The 21,684-nt window shown below is 34.5% G+C and overlaps 1 protein-coding gene across 1 annotated transcript; it reads left to right on the top strand.

Annotated features, from left to right (window-relative positions):
* The first annotated feature begins 2,423 nt into the window (after positions 1-2,423).
* Positions 2,424-20,340, top strand: LOC107991988 (uncharacterized mitochondrial protein AtMg00810-like). The gene is made up of 4 exons (XM_017047499.2): positions 2,424-2,439; positions 2,545-2,629; positions 19,280-19,322; positions 19,465-20,340. The coding sequence occupies exons 1-4, from the start codon at positions 2,424-2,426 to the stop codon at positions 20,338-20,340; spliced, it is 1,020 nt and encodes a 339-aa protein (XP_016902988.2).
* Positions 20,341-21,684: the final 1,344 nt, after the last annotated feature.

Below are 21,684 nucleotides of genomic sequence, written 5' to 3'. Positions count from 1 at the left end.
AGAGATTCTACTACTAGCTTCATGTTTAGAAGTATGAGACTATGTATGCTCCAATTTTTCATGTTAAGAATTAGACAGTACGATGCCTGAAATAAATGTTAGTATGATGCAACTGACGATATGGTTATACTATAGCCTTTTATGTGTGGCGAGAGCTGTTATGGCTATACGACGAATGTCGAGACGGAGAGTGTAGAGACGATTTATGTGATATGTTATATGCTGATGCCATGTGTATGTATACTGCAATTAGGGTATCTGTTAGCTTAATCTGTTAGAGTCGTACCTGCTGGGTGTCCTTCGGGATCACCACCTATTGAGGACTGTGTGGTCCGACGGGACACCAGTCTAGCATGGATATAGATATGACTCGAGTGACTCGACGGGGTCCTCGCATCCCGACTGTCCTAGGTGTCCCCCGGGGCACCGAAGACCAGAGTTACGTTCCTACGGGAGCGCATGTTGCACGTGTTCGGGAACGTGCCAGAGATTGGGTACCAGTTACAGGACTCTGACAGGAAGTTAACAGGCACCTAGTGGGACTAGTAGTGGGTCCCTTACTGAGTATTTTATACTCACTCTCTTCATTTCATGTTTTCAGGTAGAGGACGAGGCAAGGGCAAGGGCAAGCTGGCGAGCGACCCGAAGTGACCGTGGAGGGCCATAGGGACTACTGCTTCCGCTTATCCTTATTTTAGACTTTCGTATCTGAGTTTGAGTACTTTTCATTACTCATCATCTTATTATGTAGATAGGGCCCGAGTAGGACTTTAGGACGCATTACATTTTTTTGCATAACTACCTTGTTTAAATTTTCATAAATAAAATTTCTCAAACCTTATGTGTTTTTAATAATTTTGATGACTTAAACCGCTTGTTCTATATTAGTAATGATTTCGACTCAGTATAAGGAGTTGGGTCGTTACACATATACCCTAAAAATGTTTCGAAGCATGAACTACATAATATACTATATATTTTCCATATACCTTACAAATTTTCCAAAGCATGAACTATGTAATATCTTATATATTTTTCATATACTCAAACAAATTTTGTATAGATTATAAACTCTTTCTCACCATAAAAAATTTGAAAGGAGATGAACAAAATAAGAAAGAATGGACGGAGAGAGATCAGTAGTGAAGAATTTTTTAACAAAACCCACAAAAAAGAAAAATAATTATGGGGTAATTTTGATTATAATATTATCATAATAAAATTAATCACCTACCATATTTACATAGAATATCTAATAAATGCAAATCTCTTGGTCGACTTTCCTTATTTCAATTTTCTATTTTTAATATATTATTAATAATAAAGATGGGTAGTTTGGTCTTTTGGGCTCTACATTTGTGTAAAATTGAAGCAGAACATTTATGAAAATTTTGGCAACATTAGGTCAAACGTGTAATAAGGCACCCTATTTAGGCCGTAGTAGTTAAAACCTCTTTTCTAAAATTACTATTTATTTTGGCAAGTTACTATTTATTTGACAAGTAAATAGTAATTTATTTGAAAAAACTTGAAATACGTCTACAAAATAAATGATATGAATAATAATCAAACAATAAGAGAGAGAGAGAGAGAAACGACTATTCCACTTCCTGACGGCAATAAACCAAATCGGCAGCTAACACTGCAAGAAATTCAAGATCTCTTGACGTCGTTTTACATCGTCGAGAGATATGGCGTCGGAAGTTAGGACCTCTCTCGACGCACAAACTGAGATGTCGAGAGAGGCAAGAAATTTTGATGCTTTACTTAAAACGTCGAGATATATCCAAGAACTCCTAGCGCACAAAGCAACACGTCCGGAGTTTTTTGAATATATCCCGACGTTTTAAGTAAAACGTCGAGAGTTCTTGGATATATCTCAACGCATTAAGTAAAGCGTCCAGAGTTCTTGGATATATCTCAATGCATTAAGTAAAGCGTCAAGAGTTCTTGGATATATCTCAACGCTTTAAGTAAAGCATCGGGAATTCTTAGATATATTCTGACGCTTTAAGTAAAGCATCGGGAGTTAGCCTTTAAAAAACCCTCCCCTCTTCACATATATGCCAAGAAGGGGAAAGGGATGGGTAGAAATGGAGTGCACTAGGGTTGCTCCTCCGCTGTCAGGATTAGTGCCGTTGTTGCTGTTAGTGCTGGTGCATCGTCGTTGTCGTTAGTGGTCGCTCTGTCCGCCGCTGCCACTACCTCCTGCTTCGTCTCTGTCACGACCTCTTAGTTGGAGGTAATTCAAAGTTTAAAATCCTAAATACAAACCCTCTTTGAATTTGTTCTTAATTTCATTTTCTATCAATGGGTTTCTTTTTTTCATTCTAGCTCTCCTAATATTTCTTTTTTATTTCTGTTTTTGTTATCTTCAAGAGTTTGAAATGGTGTTGTAATTGCTCTTTATGTTATTGGCAACAATGGTGAGTTTAGAAGGTAAAGTGCGACTTTGTTTTTTTTTTTTGTTTACTTACTGCTAATGTGTCAACATGGTTTGATTTTTGTCTGAATCCTTGTATGTTTATGCTCGTTTGCACGCAGAAGCTGCAAAAAAGGAGGAAGTTGAAGAAGATGATGAAATGGATGGTTACCCAAGCAATGAAGATGATGACGATGGAGATGGGAGGTATTTTTTTTTTTAAATAGATCTATACTATCTTCCATTTAATAATGTAAGGGTTTTTTTTTAAAAAAAAATAGAGGATTTTTCGACGCACATCATCACGTTGGGATATGTCTAGGATCTCCCGACGCTTCGTTTTGTGCGTTGGAAAATTCTCTCTAGACTCGTTTTGCCCGACTTTCGTCTCGACGCGCGTTTATGCATCGGGAGATCCGTTCTTGAAAATTTTGCTATATCTCCCGATGTTTTTCTGCGTCGGGAGTTCTCCCTTTTCTTGTAGTGTAAGCATTTACACCCTCACAACCACCAAATCATATTTTGATTCTACCTGCATTTATCATCTACTTCCTTACCATCATACCACTTTCATCTTCCCCATCTCCTGTCTTTAAACTCAACTTCACCATACCCCATCTCTTACTCAACCTTGACCAAACCTTGTCTCTTTATCTCTACTTCTGAACAATGTTTATTTCCAAACAGTTTCCCTATTACTACCAAGTTGAAAGGAAAGAGTATACTTTGTCTTTGGATAAAAAAACAAGAAGCATTTGATTTTTAATCACTGAAATTGGTCTCGAGAAGTCATTTTCGATATTGACAATTCCAGAGGAAGTGGAATGGTTGAAAAAAAATCTTTTAAAGTTTTGATCAACACAAGAGGAAAATGGGCACTACATGTGGTTATGAAAGACACTGAACATAAAAGGAAATTTAGCTGAGGTTTCCAGAGTTGTTGATAAAGGCAGAAAAGACTATATCCTTATTTCAGAGGGCATTAATCATACTGGGTGGACTTCCTCCCTAAATATGTTTTCCTACAAGATTTAAGCTAAATCAAGAAACATGGATACAACTCAGACAAGCAAAGAAGCATATTATTTGTCTACATCTAACTCCTTAACAGACTCAAGAAACTCAAGACGTTCATATGCAGAGGTACTCTCTTCTGAAAGCTCAAGCTATGTTAGCTCTACTGAAAGTGAAAGAAACCAAAGACCCTGACTCTAATGAAAACGTCCTAAGGAACGGGGAATATGAAGCTTCTTTCATCTGGGCAAAAATTGTGGTCATAACGAGAAGTTATTTCCGCAATGATTGAGACAAATTTTTTTGACAAACTCATAAGAAGATGAGAGATCGACCGGAGAAGATGAGAGATCGAGTTTTTCTTTTCTTTTCTCTAAGTTGCGTTTTAGTCTCGCGCCCATTTTTCTTTTTTTTTTTTCCTAATCCCCCTCCCCCCGCCTCCATATTTTCTTTTCTTTAATAACATTTTATAATCTATGTTATTAAAAAATGTTATTGAAAGGCTATTTTGTTGTAGGGATAGGTGCAACTTATGAAAAAAATACTTTGAATCAAACGTGGAATTTATAGTGTTTTGATTTTTGTTCTCGTATGACTAAATGATTGTAATGTTTTTAATCTTGTTCTCATATGACTAAAGTAGCTATTATAGAGCCTTAAAAATGTTTGTAGCCTATGTAGTCTTCTAATGCATCAAGTATATGTAAAGAAGATATTCATCAATGATAACTTGGAGGAGTCAACATTCAGCAACCATTCAAGATGTTGCTTGCCAATGATCATCCTTGACAATGTCAAACAACAAAATCGTGGGTAGTAAATTTACAGACCACCCATGCACCACTTTTCTTTGAGAGTAAGCAAATAAATAGCTTTCTTTAAAACGGATATCAAAAAAAAGTATGATTAGACCAAACCATAATAAGTTCAAAACTATTATTGAAAGTAAGCAAATAAATAGCTTTCTTTAGAACGGATTTATCACCAAACATTGCACCTTCTTTAATGAGGTTATCAAATTGTAAGGATTCAAAAGCTTTAAAATCAATTATTTTTTAATCCAACTCAGTCTATTGAACATAATGTTCTTTTCCTACTACACGAGAATTAAAATACACTATATTTTATAAAGTGCTAGGCATCACTGATCAACAACAACACATAAGTCATTTTGAGGAAATTTTTGTAAAACTAACGTAAGCTATGAGACATCCTTATCTTCAACAATTTGAATCAGATTAGAATTATTGCATCCAAGCCAATAAACTGTCAAACAAGATACAACAAAATTTGAAGAGGGAAACAACTTAACTTGAATACAACCAACAAATTATTGGAATGAAGAATCCAATGAGATGTAAACCTCTACAAAATGATAATCGTGATTTTTTAGATCGTTGAGGTTCTTTGAACAAATATTAGAATCTTAGTTTTTTTAAAATAGGTTAATGTCTAACTTCAGGTTAATCAGGTGAGGAAGTTTGGTATTGTTCCCAAGCTTAGTGCAATGTATGGGGTTGTTACGAAGTCATTTTTATTATAGTTGAAGGAAAAATGACAAAATGACTAGGACTTTAACATTTCTCAACGTTCATTTTATTCTATGTTGTTGGTGATCATTATAGATCCTGTAGCCTCATTAGATTATCATAGATATGAATAGTAATGTAACATGAGCTTTTGTTTGAATTGTAAATCTATATCTAATTTCTACTTTTTTAGTTTGTAAGGGTGAAATATGGGAGGAGGGATCCTACAACCTTGTTCAAGGAAATGGAAGGTGAGAGATGATGAGTGTAGCATTTGTGAGGTTGAAGAGGGATCTACTTATGTTTTGGGTGCACATCGTAGTATTTCATTGGTTACTTCAAATCCAAACATGAAATCTAGAGTCACTTTGATAAGGCATATTTGACACTTGCCTTTGTTAGGAAGGTAGAGGTTCCATATGTTGCATTTCATCTGTCTCGATGCTTTCAAATCCAAACATGTAATCTAGTGACATTATCCTATGTATACATGCATTAGCTTTATATGTTCAGTCCTTTTTCTTTTTTAAGTTTGACCTTTAATCTTTACTAGAATTTCTAGATTAAAATAAATTGTTCTTTCTACTTGTAATTGATGGTGTTGTTTTTTCTATTATTATTATGTGCATATTTCTTCAGAACCATCCTATTTTGAATGAAGAAAAACATGCTGACTTCTTGCGGTGGAAGAGAATGGATCCATACAAGTATAGACGTAATATAGTTCATGAGGATGTGAGTATAAAAAATTCTTTCAAAAGGTGAAAAGATGAAATTAATACCCTAGTTTAGAATAGTAATGTTGAAAACCAAAAAATGGACTTGTTTATTTGTATGAATACTAAAATTCTATCCTTCCACCCGATCTAAAACATTTCCTCAAAGTTTAAAAAAAAAAATTGAATTATGTTTTCCTTTGACCTTTAATACAACTCCTAAGCCAACACTAATGTTCTTTTTTGAACAAAATATAATCTTTAATTTTTATTATGACAGGCTTTTGTCCATATCATGTATTCTCGAATTTGTATGGAGGCGGTATTCATAAGAACTGACAAAGGAATTTTCATTAAAATTGACCCTCGTACTTAAATATAATCAGTGGACGAGTTTTGTGATATGATGGGTTAGTTTTTCTTGCTCAGCAGAATACTAGTAGCTAGTTATGTAAATGGAACTAGTTCTTACAATGCTTCTATTTAAATTTCTTACATATGATTATTATAGCTCAATTGTTCCAAAAGCTTAGCACTAAAGCCAAAGGCAATCGTAGAAAACTATCGCAAGTGGTTAGAAATCTCGTGATCAAATACTTACATGTCAATTGCGTGAAGATGGGTGAGGTAATATATTTTGAAAGATTGATTAATTCATAGAAGTTTTTGTAACCTTGAATAATTGCAATAACTCAAATCTTTCCTCAAGTTCCAAAAAGGGTTGATCCACAAGATTACCTTTGTAATGTCCCGAATTTTCGAGGTAAACTTTTATCGTTTTGTGTAAATTTTTTCGAAAATTTAAAATTTTGGAGTAATTTCTCAGTTTCCTTAGAAGAGGGTAGAAAAAAAAAAGATTTAGGGATATGAAATTTCTTAAATTAATATTTGTAAATTAATATAATAATAATATAATTAATATTATTTATTATAATTTTTATATATAATTTAATATTAATATTATCATTATTATTTAATATTAATATTAATATTATCATTTATTATTATTATTATTAGTATTATTATTATTATTATTATTATTATTTATTATTTATTATAATTATTATAATTTAACATTAATATTATTATTATTATTATTATTATTATTATTTGATATTATTATTAGTTAATATATATATATATAATAATTTTTTTAAAAAAACCCTAAAAGGCGCGCGACACACCCCCCCCCCCGCCGCTTCGACTTCACCTTCTTCTTCCTCCGTCTTCACCCAGCGAGCACCGCCGCCGGCTCCCACCATCCTTTTCCGTCACGCACGCTTCCGCCTTCGTCCGCGTCTCCTCGTCTTCTTCCGTCGAGTCGCGCCCCACGTCGAAGCTTCACCTGAAATCGACGCCGCCGGCCGATTGTTGTCGTTGAGCCCCCGCGACAACCGAGCTTCTTACCGCTCCTCCATTTGACACCGGATCTGTCTCTAACTCCAATCGCAGCCTCCGGCGCTTCCTTCCCCTCATCCCGTGTGCCCGACGCAGACAGAACACCAAGGGGCTGCATTTTACCGCCGTCGTTGTCGGAAGGAGAAAAGAGTTGAACCCGAGCCGCGAAGTGAAGCCGACCCGAGCCACGAATCCGAATCGAGCGAGCCGCGAGCCGCAAGCCGAGTTGAGCCGAGCCGCGAGTCGAGCCGCAATTCGAGTTGAGCCGAGCCGCGAGCCGAGCCGTAAGCTGAGTTGAGCCGAGCCATGAGCTGAGCCGAGCTGAGGCCGAGCCGAGCCGAGCCGAGGGTGAGCCAAGCCGAGCCGAGCCACCTAAGCCATATTTTTTCTCCCGCCACTTCGGGTCACGGTGAGTCTTCGGTAAGGATCATTTTGGTAATTTACCCAATGTTACTATAATCGTTTCGAGTTTGAATATTGGAGTAAGACTGGGTCCCATCTTTCGTTCTTTGAAGGTAATAGGGGTTTGACGCTCAAGTTCACGGTCCCACGGCAAGTTAATTTGGAGATAGCTTTCCTTTCTTCGGGTAAGTCAACGGATGTTGCTTAGGACCATTTAAAATGGCTTCCACTAGTATCCTCGTTTAAGACCCTTGTGTTTTCGTTTAGGTGGACCCGTTGCGCGTGGACTCGATCGAGGGGCATAACCAAGTATCAGGTAAGGGTTTTCCTACTACTGGACCTCGGATCGAGGCTGGAAACGTAGTAATCCACAGGGGATTACACGTTAGTAACTGTACTGATTAAATGTATGTGTGTTTGACTTTTAAGTATCGTCGCTATGCTCTTGTTTGATGTAAAGGTAACGCGACCGCTAGTTGTAGCTTGTGTGCCATCGGGTGTAAGGAGTTGTTTACGGATAGACACCGATGCCGGATGTTCGGTATATTGTAGTTATGTTAATGGGCTACGTTGTGGATTGGATTGGTATGTCGATGGACCTTAAAGTTTTACGGTTAGGTTCGTGGTAGTCTTTTGTCTGGACATTGATTATGGAGTCTGGTCGTGGAAGGACGGTGAGTCCGATTTTTGATTGACTAGTTGATCGGATCTAGGGATATCACAATGGTGTGTGGAGCAGAAACGCATATAGTAACTGAGGATGTAGTTGTTTAAACCTATACTATCTGACTGGCGAAGCCTATGGCAAAATTGTAATATGAATGTTGTTGGGGTATGACTGTTGTAGACGGTTTAGTATGGACTGAGGGGTAACGGTTAGCTTCGTCTATTGGGGTAGTGTACCTTACGGATATGTGCATCCTTCGGGAGCACTAGACTGATATGTGCATCCTTCGGGAGCACTAGACTGATATGTGCATCCTTCGGGAGCACTAGACTGATATGTGCATCCCTCGGGATCACTAGACTGATAGGTGTATCTTACGGGATCACTAGACTGATACGTGCATCCTTTGGGATCACGAGACTGATATGTGCGTTCTACGAAACCACTAGACTGCTATGTAGGGTACCCCTGAATAGGAAGTTAACTGTTGTTCCCTAACGGGCCCAGTAGTGGGTCCCTTACTGGGTATATTTTATACTCACCCTTTTTCTTCTTTAACTTTGTAGGTAAGGGTACAGCGAGGGGCAGACCGACGAGGGGCAAGAAGGATGCGTGAAGGCCATATGGACGCGTCTGGTCTTTTTTATGCTTCCGCTGATGTTTTTTTTTTTTTTTTGTTAGAATATTTGGTTTTGTGATTTTGAGTTTGATGACTTGAGTATTGCATTTGAAATTTTCGTGACTGTGATTTAAAATAGGGCCCGAAACTGCTTTTTTATAATATTTCTAACGTTTTTAATGAATCGTAACCGGTCCGTTATGATTTTTTTATGTTTTGTGGTCGAGTCTTAGTATTGAGTAGTGACCTCGGCTTAGTCCGGAAAGTGGGGTCGTTACAACCTCAAAACGTTTAGTAACGATGTCAATGATGTCAATCTAGTATTTGTGGTAATTACTAATCAGACACCGTAAAACTTTGCAATTTCTCATATTATACATCAACTATCAAGCACTCTTTTCATTCTCATCATTTTGAGAGAAAACTAAATGATTATTATTTATTCAGATTGGAGCAATGGCTCATGGCAAAATTGACAACGAAAACATAGATGAATTGATATCAGGTTACTCTTTTGTAAGCTATTTAAATAATTGTTTCTCCCTTTAAATTAGCCTATAAATATCCTTATCTTACATATAGTTGGTTTTGTTTGTCCCCAAAGAATGAACTGTTTGATCGAACTTTATTTTTTTTCTCCTTAATAACAAAAATAGTGTAAATTTGTTGAAAATGATTTTCAAACACTGATTGTTTTCTCTGACTTGCATCCAGTTTCTGGATATCATTTAAGCGCTAGAGTTTGTCTACCCATGATATACGAGAGCTTGACTAAGAAATATGGAATCTAGTGACTTCTCACATCTTTGTATAGCGCCCATGTACCCTTTTTAAACATGCCTTTTTCTTTTTCATTCTTTTTTTTTTCAATGATGTTTATTTATATTTGGGAGGGAATGCCTCTAAGACATAATAATACAACACAACACATAATAAGACATAAAATATTTACTCCCAACCAAAATAAAAAATTCAAATTCTCATGTGTTTCTAAACTCAAAATAAATAAATAAATGGTAAAAAAAATCATACTAAATATTTACATATATAACAAATAATGTAAACCTACAATATAATTTTCATTTTTAGTTAATTCCAACTTTACCCCTCTAATACTTTGAATTTGCCATCTTCCCTCGAAAAATGTACTACTCTACTCTAGGAGAGTTGGCAGTGTATGCTGCGCAGGAGAAAAAGGCGTACGTGAGGGAGAAAGAGAACAGACGAGAGGAAAACGAAGAGAAGGAGAAAGAAGGAAAAGCGATACCAACCGGAGAATGGTCTTGGCAAAGAGTAAGGGAGGCGGCGGCGGCGGCAGTGATCGACGGGAGGTGGTGGTTAGAAAGAGAGAGAAAGAAGGGTTTAGGGCGGCGCTATTATAAAATTATAACAAAGTAAAACAAAAGGTTGGATTTAAATCAGAGTCAAACCTTACTTAGTGAAAGCGAAGTCCCTTCACGTGCATCTGATCCACTCCTTCACGCGCATTTGACACACTGTATTCACGTGCATCTGACACTTGTCTGCCATGCAGTGAAGAAGTCGTGTACCTGGTACACGATTTCACCTCTTTAAAATCCCAAAATTCCTCCTAAATTCATATTTCAAACTTCCTTTTCGTTCTCACTTCTCTTCTTTGTCGATCTGTCTTCCATCCTTCAACAAAAACTTCTTCTCTTCACTCCCATCCTTAACCAAAAATCACTCTGCTCTTCCATTCTTCACAAAAAAAAAAAAAAAAACCCCTGCCCATTCCATTTCTTACACAAAAATCCACCAAAAAAGCATTCTTCTTTTCGTTTTTGTTTCCACTTTTTCATTACAAGGTATGTTTATTTGTAGTTCGAGTACACCATTTTATTGTTAAAATAATTTAATTTATGTTTTTATTTGATTTCATTATTGTGTTGTTAAATTAATTTAATTTATGTTACAGTTGGCTTTTCCCAAATTTTCCACTTTTTCCTTCGGTTTTTTCGTCATTTGAATCGTAGACCAGATACAAAATACGATATTTTGTTGTAAAAATAATTTGAATTTAGTTATATTGTTTGAATAGATTTGTTATTTGATTTTGTTATATGGTTTAGCCTTTTTTATATATTTTATAATAAATAGGAAACTTAATTAAATTTTGAGGGTGAGATTTGATTGAAGAGCAAAATAAATAAATGGAATAAGGAAAGTATTCAGTAGGCCAGAGAGATACAAAATGTTGGGCTTTCCTTTAAATGGTTTTTTTATTATTATTATTATTTGAATTTGAATGGTTCTTTTGTTTTTTACTTTTATTTTTAATTTTATAATATAGTTTGAAGGCATCGAAAATATAATAATGATTGGTTGGTTGCTATTTAAACTCTACTTTTTCCAGCCACTTAATTACTGCAATATTCATAAATCAATTGTATACTCTATTTATTTTTTTATCTATTTCTTTAATTAGAAAGTAAAAATTGGTACCTAACTACTATTATTATATGTGTGTATATGATTTTTTTTTTCAGACTTCTATGTTTTATGTCAATTTTATGTTCATGTAAATATTACCATAGTTGAAATTATATTCTTATAAAGATACAAGAATTAAGAATCCATTTAAGAAAAACAAATAGTCAAATAGAGTCCAAATGGAAAATGTCATATTAAAACTATAAATTTAAAATCAAAGCTTTAAAATTTAGGAACTAAATTAGAATGGAATTTGAAAATTGTGGGAGCAAGAGATATGATTTGAGGGAAAAACCCCATGTTCAAGTATATTTTAGGAGTCCAAATTATATAAGCTTACACTAAATAAATTTTTTGCTTTCAATTTCCAAACAACTCCCTTATCTCCTCTTGAAAGTGACACAACCCACTTGCGTCTCTAATCCATACAACATTTATTTTCATTTCCTTTGCATTTCTTTTCTTTCATTTGTGTGTTGAGTAATTAAAATATAATGGAGATCAAAGTAAGTAAAGTGAGTTCATTTTCACAGTGTTTGTTAAGGTGTGGCCACTTATGTACGCCCAAAAGCTTTTGTATTATGTTCTCCATAAATTGATTTGTTTCTTTACTTTGATCTTTTCAAATTCTTATGGATAACGAACCAAAATAAATAAATAAAGTCTATTTCGAGCTTTTTTTTTTTCATTTTTCAAATTAAGTTTATAAACTTACTTTTATCCATGAATTTATTTTATTATCTACCTTTTTCACGATGTTTTTAAAACCTATGATAAATCTTGAAATAAAAACAAAAAAGATTTAGCAAACAATATAATTCGATGTCACTGAGTTTTTTCTTTTATTATTTTTCCATCTTTTACTTCCTCTGCATTTGTTATCTATTTTTACGTTTGTTGATTTAAGTAATGAGCGTGTTTCTCTTAAGTTAGAGTCTTTTTTTTTCTTTTTTTTTTTTTTTACTTTCTTGGGATTTTTAGGATGTGCGTGGGTTTAATTTCTTAGTAAAAAACTACCCTATTTTATGTTTTAATTTTGAAATCCATATTATGATTATTATGTTTTAATTTCGTGGTAAAAAACTATATACCCTACTTTTTAAAAACTTAGACATTTAACTAATTAATCAACAAGGTCTTATACACTTAAAATTGAAATTTACAATAATTAAAAATTAGTTTACAAACTTTCAATTTTCTTCATCACTCCATCTAATTTGTGAAAGAAATCTTTAATAAATTATAGATAGTGTAAACTTTATTAAAAAATAAACATGTACATGAAATAGTACCTGAAACTCAAAGGTCGACCATCTGAAGCCTGCAGCAGTCTTTGTGGCCCAACAATAAGGAGTCTATCGTATATCTATATTCGTAGCAGCATTAATGGGCCAACAATCTCTAGGAACTGTGCATGACTCGCTCAACAGGGTTCCCTATACAACCATGAGAGGGTCGCAGCGCACCACGCATATGTACCAGCCTGGTCGAAATCGAATAAGAGTGGGAAAAACATACAATGGACCAGGGTGTTTGACTTGTCGGCAAATAAAAAGCCTTCAATCAGCTGCAAGATGTATGCACAAGCGTATCTCTCAACGCTCACAACGTCAGCATCTGGTGGCAACTCTTGAAATTGTTCCACCAAACATGGAATAAACTCAACCGTTGACCTTTCATGTCAAGCGGTAAAACTCCCAAGTAATCCTCGCACAAAACCTTCCAGTTAAATTTTATCGATCCTGTCACACGCTCACCTTCCATTGGTAACCCCAACTGGACTGCAACATCCTGCAGCGTGATCGTGCACTCCCCACAAGGCATATGAAATGTCCAGGTCTTCGATCTCCAACGTTCGACCAATGTAGTTATCAAGTGCTAGTCTAACTGCATGAATCCAACATGGAAAACCCCTAGGAATCCAACAACCTCTAAATATGACGTAATACGCTGGTCGAAGGGGATGGTGCGCTGAGACATTGCCTCTCTCCTCCGACAACTCAAAATAACTGTGGAAGAGGAATCCTATATAGATTATGATCAATGGGTCGCCTGTAGATATAGTTGTGTATCATCAACTGGACCTGGATCCATTCTGCAAATAACCTAAAAATTATTTCATTAATATCACATATGTATTACAGTAATAACATGAAGAAGAAGAAGAAAAGTAAGACCACAAAATTTGAGAATTACAAATAAGGAACATCTAATTTACGAAACTACCATTTAAGAAGGCATAAAATTATATAATTGGATGACTACAACAGTATGAATTTAAGTTGTAAAAGTAAATAAACAATCCACTAAAACTAAAATATACATCAAACCCTAACTTAGTTTGAATGAAAATAATACATTATTTTAAAACTAAAGTATACATGAATCCACTACAATTTTAGTCACAACATCTAAATTTATTATCAAAGTATACCCAAACGTATATATGAAAATGATACAAAAGAAATTTTAAAAAAAATAAGGTATCTTTTTAAGTGTGAATAATGAAATTTGATGCATATATATGAATAACGTATAAGAAAAGTTAGGTCTCATATAATTATTTTTGAAACTATTATACATCAAACAATGAAATCAAACAATTTGCATAGAAGTAGTACATTAAACCTTCCTAAAATCCTAATATATACATATCAGTGTTTTGAAGAAGAAGATGCACATTGAGAAGAAGTACGTCTGTTATGTCCTACTTTACAGAGAGTGCATCTAAGTGATTGACCAGACTCTTTCCAATCCATTTCACTGTGAATCCTAGTAGTTATTGGTCGATCGGGTCCTTTCATAAGTCCGCATTTGGGCGAACTTCGGTGAATGATAACTCAGGCCAATAGTCTGAGTGTTTGATTGGATGGAATCAACCAGCATAACAACGTTTGAAGTTTGACAATTTAGCATTCATCAACGTATGGTGCATATGTCAAATGCATGTAATTAAAAAACTGCAATTACATGCGAGCATGGAATCTTAAACGATTGCCACTTGTTGCAAGAATAAGTCTTTTCCATCAAACTTACTACCTGTGTGTGATGGCCTTTGTATATAGAGAAATCATACTCATACCCATGTGAACCTCAAACGTCTGAGTTTTTTTACCAATGGATGTTATTGAATGTGCGGAAGCTCGTTTTTCCCACCTCTTAAGCTTTCTCATCGCATATTTCGTATAAACATCGCCACGATGGATTGTTTCACTTATCTCATCTCTTCGACGTTGGAAATACAGAATTGTGCGATAAAATGTTAATCTAACCAAAGAAATGATGGATAACATTCGAACTCCTTTAAATACACCATTCATACATTCAGTTGCACTGTTTGTCATCCACCCATATCGATACCCATTATCGTGAGACTGAGTCCATTTTTACAGGTCAATATATTCAAAGAAATCAAGACATGAATTCAATTACTTTAGTTCTTTCATTCTCTTTATAAATTTGCGCTTTTGTTGTAAAAATTAAATTATTCAAATAATTTTTACAAAAAAGGCGCAAATTTAAAAAGAGCATAAAAGAAATAAAGCAATTGAACCCGGAGTGTCTTGACTTCTTTGAAGATATTGACCTAGAAAAATGGACTCAGTCACACGATAATGGCTATCGATATGGGTGGATGAAAAGCAACGCAGCTGAATGTATGAATGGTGTATTTAAAGGAGCTCAAATGTTACCCATCACTTCTTTGGTTAGATTAATATTTTTATCGCACAATTCTGTACTTCGAACGTCAAAGAGATGAAATGAGTGAAGCACTCGATCGTGGCGATGTTTATATGAAACATGCGATGAGAAAGCTTAAGAGGTGGGAAAAACAGGCTTTTACACATTCAGTGACATCCATTGATAGAAAAAACTTAGACGTCTGAGGTTTACACGGGTATGAGTATGATTTCTCTATACAAAGGCCAGCACACATAAGTAGTAAGTTTGATGGAAAAGACTTATTCTTGCAACAAGTGGCAATCGTTTAAGATTTCATGCTCGCATGTAATTGCAATTTGTAATTACATGCACCTAACGTACTCCATACATTGATGAATGCTACTTGTTGTCGAACTTTAAATGTTGTTATGACGGTCAATTCCATCCAATCCAACACTTAGACTATTAATCTGAATTATCATTCACTCAAGTTCGCGCAAATGTGGACTTACTTAAAGGACCCGATTGACCAAGAACTGCTAATATCCATAATGAAATGGATTGGAAAGAGTCTGGTCAATTACTTAGATGCACTCTCTGTAAAGTAGGATATAACTGACGTACTTGTCCTCAACGTACTTCTTCTTCTTCAAGACACTAATGTGTATATTTTAGGCTTTTTGAAATTATTAATGTACTACTTCTATGTAATTGTTTGATTTCATTATTTGATGTATATCTTAGCGTTGGATGTATACTTTAGTTTTAGTGGATTGGTTTGTAAATTTTACAACTTAATTCATACTACTGTAATCATACAATTATATAATTTTATGCCTTCAAAATTTTGTTTCATAAATTGGACATGTAATATTTTTAATTCTTTAATTTTATGTGGCCAAACTTTTCTTCTTTATGTTATTACTGCAATACATATATATTATTAATGGAATGTTTTTTAGGTTATTTGCACAATGGAACCTAGTCCGGTTGATCCTACCCAGCTATATCTACAATCGACCAATTGCTCACAATCTATATGGGATACCTCCTCTGTAGTTGTTTAGAGTTATCGAAGGAGAAAGGCAGCGTCTCAATGCACGATCCCCTTTGATCAACATATTGTGTTATATTTATAGGCTGCTGGATTTATATAGGTTTCTCAAGTAGGATTTATGCAGTTAGACTGGCACTTGATTACTACTTTGGTCGAGTTTAGGAGACTAGAGACCTACACATTTCATATGCCTTGTAGGGAATGCACTATCACACTCCAAAATGTTGCAGTCTAGTTTGGGCTACCTATGGATGGTGAACCTTTGGTAGGATCATTGAAATATAATTGGAAGGTACACTACGAAGATTACTTAGGAGTTTTATCACCTGACATAAAAGGTCAACAGTTGAGTCTTACATGGTTGACAGAATAGTTTACATAATTGTCATCAAATGTTGATGTTCTGAGCGTTCAGAGATACACTCGTGTATACATGTTGCAGTTGATTGGCGACTTTCTGTTTGCCAACAAGTCAAACACCCTAGTCCATTGTATGTTTCTTCCACTTATAATTGATTTCGACCAGGATAGTACGTATGTTTGGGACGCTGCATGCATCGCATGGTTGTATAGGAAACTGTGTCGAGCGAGTAATGTACAGTCTCTAGAGATCACTGGCCCATTAATGTTGCTACAAGTATGGGCATATGACAGATTTCCTATTGTGCCGCCACAAAGACCACTACAGGCTTCAATTGGTCGATCGTTGAGTTTTAAGTATTATTTCATGTATATGTTGTTTTTTTTAATAAAATTTGCACTATTTATAACTTATTGATAATTTATTTCACAAATGAGATGAAGCGGTGTTCTACTTTCATCTGAACAATCAGCAAATATGTTGTTGACCTATTGAATGATATTTGATTGATTTATGCGCCCTCAAGTAGTAAACTTTTATACGAATGTTGTATAGTTATGGTTTTTGTTGCCTACCTACGTTTGTTTTTTTAACAAATTAATTGGACATCATACACGTCCAACATTATGGCATTACTTCTTGATCGATGTCATAATCGTCAAGTGATATAGATTTACATAGGTCCTATGATTTGTCTTCATATCGTTGAGAAGCATCAAGCAAATCGTGTGTTATGAAAGTTTGGTATGTTGCAAATGCCACTAGAGTTTAGCATCACATATCTGACCCTCCACCAAATTGATTTAAGAGGCAAGCACGATTAAGATTGGCCTAGGAATCATCTAGAGCATATAGCAATGTGGCATTTGCTACATAATTTTCGCGCAGAAGCAGTAGCAACACATGAGCCGACAGTATCAGATAACTATTTTTCCTAGTACAAGTCAATTACCAGACGCTTCGTTACACCTGATGGCGCTTACTATTATCGCGTGGTAAGAATTTAATATGATTTCTTTTATACATTTAATACAAGTATCTATTAAATGTATAATAATTTAATATACATTTAATATATATTAATACAAGTCGATTACCACTTGCACATTTTTTTATTTATATTATTTGCAATTGTTCATAATAATTTTGTTCAAGACGTACACGTTTACTCCCTGGAAAACAATATACAAGATTTGAGCTCAATATGTGAACAAACCATAGAAAATATAGAATAAATTATTCAGTAAACCCAAGGACTCAATGTTGCCGACACACTATTCTTATCATTTTTTTCTCAAACTATCCTATTTTTGTCATTACTTTCAAAAAACACTATATTTTTCAAAATACTCCTTTTTTTTCCCTTTAGTTGCGATTTTAGTCACGGGACAACGAAGAATGTTTTGACCTTAAATTTTCTAAATGTTTCTCATCAGTACCTAAACTTTTACAAGCACGTGCATTTCGCTCCTAAGTTTACCTTTATACTACCTAAACTTTTGAAATTAAGTTTAAAAGATCGTCCAAATAATATTTTATCATCCTAAATTTTGGAAGTTTTTATAAAAATAGATTACTCTCTAGGGAAATTGTTTTAAATGTCAAACTGTTGAAAATATTTTCAAATGTAGTAAAATATCACAGTTTGTCAATGTCTATCAGTGTCTATTAGTTATAGATGATAGTAGTATCACTAATAAACAATGAAATTTTACTATATTTGTAGATGTTTTAGTTTATTTTTGTTATATATATATTTGAAACTACATTTATGCCCTGTCATACTTATAAGGTGTTTCATAAACATTTTTTAAGGGAACATTGTTCAAAATATAGACAACATTTTCTACTGCATGTCCTATGAATCGGGCAGTTAAGCATTGCTCATCACTAAATGAATCGTGTCTAACAAGGTTCTGTTTCTTCTTTCTAATACATCATTCTACTGAGGCGACCAAGTGTAGAGAGTTGATACTAGATTTCATGTTCTATCAACCAGTCTTAGAATCTCAGGTCCATATACTCTCCACCTCGATCCCATCAGAGTGTCTTGATTATTTTACCTAACAAGTTCTCAACCTCTGACTTATACTCCTTAAACTTTTCAAGGGCCTTGGACTTAGGATGCATTAGGTAAATGTAGTCATACTTTGAATAATTATCAATAAAACTGATGAAATATTTATAACATTTTTGTGCTCTGACATTCATTGGTTCACAAAGGTCCAAGTCAACGAGCACTAAAGATTCTTTTGCTCTAAGACATTTTCTATTAAAATATCTTTTGGTTATCTTACCCTCAAGACAAGACTCATATGGAGGCAAAAAGTTGTCTTCTAATTAACTTAGATGACCACTCTTAATTAATCTCTCAATTCTATTGAGATTAATATGACCAAGTCTTACGTGTCAAAGATAGGTACTCTGAGAAACTCTTTGCCTTTTCAATTGTGTCTCATCAATTTTAAACATCTCATGATTTAAAATTGTTTTAGACTCAATTGGTCTTAATACATATAAGTTATTCTCCATTTTTGCAGACCAATTTCTTAGTTATTGTTGTACTGTTTGTTGTATTATGAGTTAATAACAGAAAGAACAACTACGGAAGCACATAAAGCACAGAGAACACATCAAACTTTGGTAACCCAGTTCGAGGGCTCAGAATCTACATCCGGGGGACCTTAGAACCATGATAAGAGATTATATTGCAAGTGTAGTAATTGACAAATTACAATGTTATGAATTAAGGTACAACACTCTAAACATAGATCAACGTATTATCCATGAACTGACTCAAGTATCAGAATTTCCATTGTACAGAAACAATTGCCATGTCCTGAATGGCAAAACGCAATGTGTGAGGAATTTAATGCTCTTCAAGCACAAGATACTTAGTCCTTAGTACCTCGACATCCATCCATGAATATTGTTGGCTATAAATGGGTTTTTCATACCAAATATAATCTTAATGGCTCAGTTGCTTGTCACAAGCATGCCTAGTTGCAAAAGGCTATCACCAGGTACATGGTTTTGATTTTGATGAAACTTTTAGTCCTGTTTTCAAGAAACCTACTATTTGAATTACTTTTGCTCTGGCTGCTCAATACAATTGGTCCTTGACACAGTTAGATGTCAAAAATGCCTTTTCATGGTATTCTTCAGGAAATAGTATACATGTCTCAACCTACAGGTTTCCAAGATAAAACCTGCCCAAACCACGTGTGTCTTCTCCACAAGAGTCTGTATGGCCTCAAACAGGCTCCTCTTGCTTGGTTTGAACACTTTACCTCTTATTTATTTACACTAGAATTTGTTGTGTCCAACGTTGATCCTTCTTTATTCATTCGATCAGTTAGATCTTCTCTCACTTACTTACTCCTGTATGTAGATGACATCATTGTCACTAGCCCCGACTCTTTCTATATCTCTCTCCTCAAAACTCAATTAGCACTTGAATTCCAAATATCTGATCTTGGTCCCTTAAAATACTTTCGTGGTCTCGAAATACATTCCCTCCCTAATGACCTATTTGTCAATCAAGCCAAATATCTCAATGATCTTCTTCACACATCAGGAATGATCTCTGTAAATTCCTGTACCATACCAATATCTTCTTCTCTTGACCTCTACACCACTGCACCACCTTTTAATGATCCATCTTTATACAACAAACTAGTTGGTTCCTTGCAATATCTTACATTTACTCGTCCTGATATTGTTTTCTCCATAAATCGTGTTAGCCAATTCATGCACAAATCGACTGTCATTCACTTCTTGGCAGTCAAACGCATCCTCCGATATTTATGTGGTACTCCAACTCTTGGAATAAATTTTCGCGAAGGTTTGTTCTCTCTTCAAACCTTTTGTGACTCTGATTGGGCAGGTGATACTTCTGATAGACACTTTACCTATGGATTCATTGCCTTCCTTGGCTCTTATCTAATCTCCTGGTCTTCTAAAAAGCAACCTCCAATCTCTCGTTCTTCCACAGAAGCAGAATATCGTTCTCTCGTCACTACTACTGCTGATCTTTACTAGATACGGAAACTTCTCTATGATCTCCGTGTTCCTCTAAGAACTTCACCAACACTATGGTGTGATAATGCTTCCGCTATCTCTCTTGCTCATAATTCTGTTTTCCATGCAAAAACAAAACACATTGAGATTGATTATCACTTTATTCGGGAAAAAGTTCTTCGCAAAGATATCTCTGTTTGTCACATCTTCTCTGACAAGCAACTTGCTGATATTCTCACAAAGCTATTGGCTCCAACCTTTCTTCATCTTCGCAACAAACTACTGACTCAACCTAAGTCGTCTGTTTGAGGAGGGATAATAGGAAATAAATCAATCTTCCTAAATCTCCATCCATAATTTAAGCCCATAATTGTAAATTAAATTGTAATCAATAATTCCATAATTTAAGCCCATAATTATAAATTAAATTGTAATCAATTGTCATTATTTTCTACCATATTTACCTCATTGTAATTGTATAAATAAGCAACATCTATCAATGAAAAAATCAAGCAATTCAGTACAATTTGTTTCACATTTCTTTCAAACGAGAGGAAAAACAAAATATAATCAATTGATGAATGTTAAAATACCAAACTATTTGATTAATTAAAAAATGAAGATCAAGAATCGTCACAAATAAAATTTAGTATTGAAAAAAGTTGAACGTGTTATAAAATAAAGATAACAAAAACAAAGTAAAGTAAAGTGAATATACTATTTATTCACTCATATGTTTCAAAGGTCTCAATGACTACCATTTATAGAGTTTATAAGATATGAAAAGATAGACATTAGAGAAGATAGAGGTAAATATATTTGGGGATATTTATAAACATCTATATCATATTCAAATATTTTTAACATCATATTCAAATATTGTTAACACTCTCCTTAGATGATCATAATATATAAGATATAATGATTTGCCAAAAAATTACTAGGAAAAACCCAATGAGATAAGAACCTAGTGAAGGAAAAAAAGTCATAATTTAATAATTGTCTCATTCAAAACTTTGCTAGAAAAATTTGGTGCATTCTCCCTAATGAAAACATTGCTTGATAACTCTTGGTTGTCATAAGTTCTTGTGACATCCCAAATTTTCAAGTAATTGGTAATTTAGTTATTTGAAATTATTTGGGCCATATTTTGAATGTTTGAGGTTAAAAATCAAACTGGTACGATTAGGATAATTCAATTTGGATGGTAAGCAGTGGAAGATTTGAAATATTGGACTAATTGATCAAAGATTTGGGCTTTTGAGGTTGATTTAGTGAAAGTTTGAAATTTTGAAAAGAAGGGGAAATTTTGGACAAAATAATTGAGGTTGGTTTAGTAAATATATAATATAAATATTTATATAT

This window comes from Cucumis melo, chromosome 10 (genome assembly GCF_025177605.1).
Source record: "Cucumis melo cultivar AY chromosome 10, USDA_Cmelo_AY_1.0, whole genome shotgun sequence".
In the NCBI taxonomy this organism is placed as follows: domain Eukaryota; kingdom Viridiplantae; phylum Streptophyta; class Magnoliopsida; order Cucurbitales; family Cucurbitaceae; genus Cucumis; species Cucumis melo.
This window is presented reverse-complemented; position numbering and strand designations above follow the sequence as displayed.